Source organism: Pelmatolapia mariae, linkage group LG5 (genome assembly GCF_036321145.2).
Source record: "Pelmatolapia mariae isolate MD_Pm_ZW linkage group LG5, Pm_UMD_F_2, whole genome shotgun sequence".
NCBI lineage: Eukaryota > Metazoa > Chordata > Actinopteri > Cichliformes > Cichlidae > Pelmatolapia > Pelmatolapia mariae.
Genome location: NC_086231.1, coordinates 20553819 through 20560347, shown reverse-complemented (window position 1 = coordinate 20560347; position 6529 = coordinate 20553819). Strand labels below are relative to the sequence as shown.

Sequence of the window (6529 nt, the reverse complement as noted above, 5' to 3'; positions counted from 1 at the left end):
TCAAACACCAAATTAATGTTTTTTTTTTCATCTACTAAAAAAGCTTAAACAACATAAATAGCAATTCAGTGAGTCATTTACTGTACAGAGCTGAGCCGAAGGCCAAAATACAGCCTTTTTTTTCTTGTTTTTAGATAAAGCAGTAACTTCCCTGTTCGCAAGCAAAAGTTTGTACATCTGCATTTAACTGTTCAACCATGATTGTTTTCAAAAACAAGGATGAAAACTGATGAGGCAAAGTGCAGTGATCCAAAGATACAATTAATAGTCTTTAAAATGAATTTAGCTACCTGGTGGACAGCTTTCAAGAAAAAATAGAGAAACGTGTTTTCCTGAAAGACTGTGTTTCTTTGAACATATTTTTCAAAATATAGAGACATTGAAAAGTCAGCTGTCTGTATATATATGGTTGTTTTTCGCCTGTTCAATCTCAATAAACTCTGAAGTCTCCTCTGCAATTTGTCCTGGGATACGGAAATCAATGGGTATGGCATGTGCCGGCTCGGCTGGCTGTGGCTGAGCCACAGGGCAGCAGGCCTCACCCTTAGGACTGGAAGTGCTGTGAGAGTTTTGAGGATCCAAGTTGCAGCCGGTGCCCTGAAGAAACTGAAGGAAATTTTCCTCTATGGATCCTTCACGGCTGGGCAGTCTGTCCTCCACCTCGATCCCCGCTCGACGAAACAGGCAAGGCAGATGCTTCCCCAGCTCCTCTCGGATCTGTCTGTTCAGACAGCCGTAGAAGAAGGGATTGGAGGTGAAGCAGAAGTAGCCAATCCAGGTGACCACTTCCTCCAGAGAGGCCAGTGTGGCTGGAGGGCTGGCAGCCAGTGCTGAATACAGGTGGAAAGTAAAGTAGGGCAGCCAGCAACAAAGGAATTGCCCACCCACTGCTGCCAACACTGCTGCAGCCTTCCCTCCTCCAAAAGGGCGTTGTGGAGTTCCTCTGCCAGTTCCAGTACCTGTCCCGGAGCTGGTAACCATTGTAGAACGGCTGCTGAGTGACTCTGACCGCTGGCGGCGAGGTGTGTCCATCCACGTGGGCAGTGGGCCATGGTGCATGGCAGCCACCCGGGCCACTTTAAACATGTTGCAGTAGACAACGAGAATCACCAGCAGTGGGCACAGAAAATACACCAGAGTGAAGAGGACCATGAAGGCCAAACGGTTTGACCCTCCCCCTGTCCAGTGCAGTGAGCAGCGCCTGTGACCCTGAGCCGGGGGAGGTGGCACGGCACTGCCACCCCCTCCCTCAACCCCGCTACTCTCCAAAAGAGGAGTTTTTCCACCCTGCAGGAACCAAGCGAGCAGTGGCAGAGCAGACATGGCCAGAGCTTTTACCCATATCCCTACAAGCACCGAAGCTACCAGGCCAATGGTCATCTTCACTTCATAACGCATCGGATGTATGATGTAGTAATAACGCTCCACATTGATGACAGAGATAGAGAGGATGGCAGCACTGACTAGGCACACACTGAGAAAGAGGTAGCTCCTGCACAGGGCCTCCCCGAAGAAGGCGCGGCTCGAGAGCATGCCAAGGGGCATCAGCACCAGGGCTGCCAGAAGGTCCACCACGCACAGGTGGAAGACAAAGGCAAACTTGTGGAGCTGCGGGGCCTTGGCAATGACCGCCATGACAGCCACGTTACCCACCACAGCCAACAGATCCATGAGCAGCATCGCCAGTAGGGCTAGCGACTGGGACAGAGCCCAGCCTTCAGGCAGAGAGGAGGCAGACATGTTGGATGTAGGCTGTGGAGGTGTGTGGGAGGAGTTCCACATTGGCTCCATTGAAGGGTGGGACGATGCAGGCGGGCAGAGTCAGTCACAGGCCCATCACCCATCCTTCAAAGAAAGGGAAATGTGGCCAGAAAACAGTGACTTGAAAATGAGGTAAAAAGCTGCCCCGTAGTCCAGAAGATGTTGCTGTGATGTCAGGAAGTTTAGATGTTTTGAATCCTTTCCATTTAAAAAGCGTTCTTGTCTTTCATCAGTCACAAACCCACCCTACAATAAGAAGAAGAAGAAGAGAGGGTAAATATCTGTGAGTGGATGTTTGCCTGTGTGTGTACTGTGTCATGAGAGACCTCTAATTTGCAAATATCAGTTATATGAACTCATCCTTCCATGGTGAGTTTCCCTTTTTGCCCCAGCTACCATCAAAATTAATTCACTTAGATGAAGTTTTATAAAAAATCCTCCTTAGCTTCTGAAATCTCCGTTAAAGCGATCTTGCTGATAAGGTAATCCAAAGCCAGCCCTCAAACCAATTAGCTCTATTAGATATTCATTATTCAAGGCATGGACATTTGACACCTTTTTTAGCAACATGCTGCAGGAACTGAGTGAGTAAAATGAATGAAAAATGAGAAGTCATCATGCAGTAGAGTTAGGCCACGTCTAAAACCAAATAATAATACTGGAAAAAAATGCATATTTATTATCAGAATAACTCTAAGGGAAAAAATTGGAGAGCAGTTTAATTTTTAAGAATATATTACAGCAAAGAAGGTCAACGATAAATCCAGACTTATTCTTCCCGGGCAGCAACAGCAGGAGGGTATAAATACTTTTCAAGCACACATCCTGTCTGTACATGAGCTAATTCACTAAAACCAGTACTATCACTGACTAGTTAATAGGCCTTTTCCATCACATCTACAACTGCCATGAGAGCACTTCGCTTGCTTCAAAGATATATGCATATTTTGTGGTTAACCTGCATATTTATGACTACCTTTTCTAGCCCAAAAAAACCAAAACCTAGCCACAGACTCTAGGAGGCCTGTATGTAGGTCTGTGATTGTACAGAGGGTGATGTCTTCCACTGAGGAAGCCCTGATCATTTAGAATGAGTTCATGTAATGTTTCAAATAGAAATTCTAAGGATATTCACAGGTTGAGCAGGCTGTTAGCATGTTGCCTGTGCACAGAAACAGAGAGCTATGGTTGGCTGTTGCCATATAAAGGAAACCATGCTGCCTGCTGATATGAATTCGGTCTGCCACAGATGTGACGTTTACAGTCACAGTAATCCACGTTCAAGTAAAAACTGAGCTCTAACCTCTCTCATCACCTATGAATGACTGCCCACACTGAGCAATGTCTATATACCACACATAAGGGTACAGTCAATTCACTTTAACCCCCCTGCCTGGTTTGGCCATTCCTTTTCCTTCCACCTGCTCGTTTATATTTTAATTATTAATGCATTACACCCATTTTAATAATAAGCAAGGCTCTTATTCTGTATATCAGAATGTAGCTTAAATGAATTTGTTGCAGTCAGCGCTACACAACGAGCAGATTACAGGAGGCGTGAGAGAACAAGCGAGGAGAATGTGGTGAGGATCGGGGAGTGTGATGGGAAGACACAGAAAGAAAAAGGCAGAGAGCATAATATACCTGAATCAGAGTATTTCCTGATGCAGCTGTCTGCTGCTTTGGGGTCTGAGGATGGAATCCTGGTTTAGCTCCTACTGCTGAGGTACACAGTGGAAATCAATCACTGTACCTTAAAAAAATGCTGCTGAGGTACTTCCCACTGTAACAGCCTGTTTCTTTCTCCATCCCTTGATCTGCCTTGTGCATCCTTCTCCCTAGCTGACAAGAGCTGTGGCAGCAGAGATTTCTCTGAAACGATGCTGATGTAAATGCTTGCAAAGACACCAGCTCACTCTCTGCCTTCCCCCTCCACTCACACACATTGCAGAGATGGAGCAGGAGGCAGTGAGAAACAGGACCAGAGTTGCTGTCTCCACAGGGTCCTAATGTCCTTACCGTCATCTCAAACTGAGTCTTCAAAAATGAAGGAATGCCACTGCAGCAGCGTTATAAATTTGTTTTAAACAACGAGTGCTTTAGTGTGTCTCAGCCAGGTTGTCACAAAGTTGGTAAAGATGGTCTTCAGAGGATAACAGCAGTCACTTTGGCAGTCCTCTGACTTCACAATCAACCACACAGGGAGTTTAAATATTAGCTTTATTTAAAGGGTAGCTCAAAGTTGAAACTTCCTGTGTTAAATTTACTGCAGCAACAGTCAGAAAGCCGCTTTGCTAACTGTACATGTTCCCTAAATAATGTACAGAGCAAAATCCAGTCGCTGCTGATGTGCAATTTTTGCTTGCTGTGTGACATGATGGTTACTTTGCTACACCCAGACTGCTCCAGATGTAGCACAGCTGAGCTTCACATTTTTAAAAGTTGCCCTCTGCTGGGGATTTAGAAGGGGGAAAACATGTCACCTTTCCTGACAGGAAACCTACTGTCACCTACCACTAACATACCAAAAATACTGTTTGTGTATTTCCAAACTGCTACCTTGGAAAAGACGATTCCCAAATAACCTGTTAAGGTTCATAAATCTTTGCTCATGCTCCTCCCTCTCATATCCCGCCCCTTATTTCTCCTTCCTCTTCCAGTTGATTTACTGTTGTCAGCCTGTAGTGTTTCAGTTTGCTATTCTACAGATTAAAGCGCCTTCCAGTCTAAGATTTGCTGAGACATTGAAGGATTGATTAGGCCAGGCCTCAGCCTCCATCCATCCCAGCTTCTCAAACTGGGACTCCTGTTGCCACGGTGATCTTTTTCACATGGAGTCCATCCTCACTGCTCTGTCTGCCGAGGACAATGAAATCTGGGCTATTATGGATAAGGCTACTCTACTGAAGGAGTGGGCATAAAGCTGCTGAGTTCTGGGGTGTTTTTCATTTGCATTTGTAAGGTTTCCCATAATTACACACATAACATTTGCATTTCATGGAAATTATGTCTTCTATGACCATTAAAAAGCATGTTTTAATTTGCAGCACCTCTCATGCATTTTTAGATTAAACTAGTCGCTCACTAATAGCTCTATTATGATAACGCCACTGGTTTAGTTGCTGTGAGAATTGAGGTTTTCTAGTTTATTGCTCGCATCCTCCATATCAGTGTATTGATTGCACTATGGCAAGTAGAAGATGCTGAGAGTGGAGTGGTGTCACCCACTTAAAAAAGAGCAAATAGTATTTATTGCTTCACCATCTGTCACTGCAGTTGTTTGATTCATTTCTAACCAAAGCACCTTTTTTTGAAGATTTGTGAATTGAGTTATTGTGTTTTTACAGCATTACAAATTTGCAGATTTTAAATATGTTGGACCTGCGGCCTGAGGAATTCTCCATTTCACCAAGAAACTGCTGTTGACAGATTCCCATACAGGTGGCTTATTGATATCTACGGTAAGAAATTTGGCATCATTTACAGCTCCGTGCTCATCACTGTGCCAGGATGTGTAAAAAAAAAGAAGCTATTTTTTTGTCCTTTGGCCTCACAACTCAAATGCAAACATGATAAATCACAGTAGCATCATTTTCTGTATGTTACATAACTGAGTGATTATACGTTAATCGCCACCATCATCATCGGCTTCTTTCAGCCAATGCTTCAAAAACAAGAACAAGCAGAACATACAGAACATAAGGAAACATGACCAGTTTTTGGTGGAGGGATTTGATAGACAGAACTTACTACTGTTGTCATGGTGAAGATGTATCAAGATGCCTGGTAGCGCTGAGGAAGGATGCGAAACATACACATGCTTGTGTAACGCACGGCACTTCTCAAACACTACACATGAGTGAATCAACATTGCAGGTATGCGGTGTGGATGTGTGCACTGTGCGAGTGGAACTGTCTGCTTGAATCTGTATTCAGGCATGTTCACCTGAGTGTGTCTGAGTGTGTGTGTCTGTGTGTGTGTGTGAGAGAGAGAGTGCATATCATGTGTTGACTCACGACAAAAATAGCAGAGTCTTGCTTGGCCGGCAGCACCAATCACTGCCACCACAAATACAATGGTTTCCATGGCAACCTTGAAAAATAGACTCCACATTCGCACTCAGAAATAGCAAAGGACGCTTGCAATAACCCCAGAGAGCCCCTACTGCCAATAATAACCACCGATAGATATGAATGCGCAAATAACAGCAGCACTCAGAAATTGAAAAAAAAAAAAATCCTTCCATTACATTTACCAAAGCATAATTACCGCTGCCTACACAAACAATCAGCTCAAATCCAAACGCACTTTTCGTAGGGGTGCACCCAAGGCACGGGCAAACATTAACCTGCACCGTGTTGATAGCATCAAAGCAAGAGAACAAAACGACTGTTGAGGCGAGCTGCACAATACCTGAGTGAAGGATACAGAGTCTTTACAAATGTCTAACAAGCATCTGTCATGTCACATTTTCAAAAGTCAAAATGTGTTGGAGTGATGCAGAAAAAGACTTAAGTGCTGACTGAATGTTGCCTTGGAGACTCTTGGGGAGGAAGGTTTATATCAGAGCAGACAGTCAAACATATTAGGATGCAGGGATTTTTTTCTACACCCCTGGGAGCTAAACAGCGAACGTTTCCACTAAATTTAGTAAATATTGAATTACTACCAGGCAGGTTCTGGAGCTGCTATAACGCAGAGACACAGATTGACTTATTTTGCCATGTGCAGTATGTTTTTTGGGGTTTTTTTTTGTTTGTTTGTTTT

The 6529-nt window shown here is 44.2% G+C and overlaps 1 protein-coding gene across 1 annotated transcript; it reads right to left on the bottom strand.

Moving 5' to 3' along the window:
- Nucleotides 1–365: 365 nt before the first annotated feature.
- On the bottom strand, nucleotides 366–3684 carry LOC134627112 (G-protein coupled receptor 61-like). The gene is made up of 2 exons (XM_063473045.1): nucleotides 3406–3684; nucleotides 366–2007 (listed from the first exon to the last, which is right to left on the bottom strand). The coding sequence occupies exon 2, from the start codon at nucleotides 1789–1791 to the stop codon at nucleotides 388–390; it is 1404 nt and encodes a 467-aa protein (XP_063329115.1). The 5' UTR covers nucleotides 1792–2007; nucleotides 3406–3684; the 3' UTR covers nucleotides 366–387.
- Between the last annotated feature and the right edge of the window lie 2845 nt (nucleotides 3685–6529).

What these genes read in the sequence shown, in the direction of transcription:
- LOC134627112 (XM_063473045.1), bottom strand. Translation starts at nt 1,791, where the DNA reads ATGGAGCCAATGTGGAACTCCTCCCACACACCTCCACAGCCTACATCC.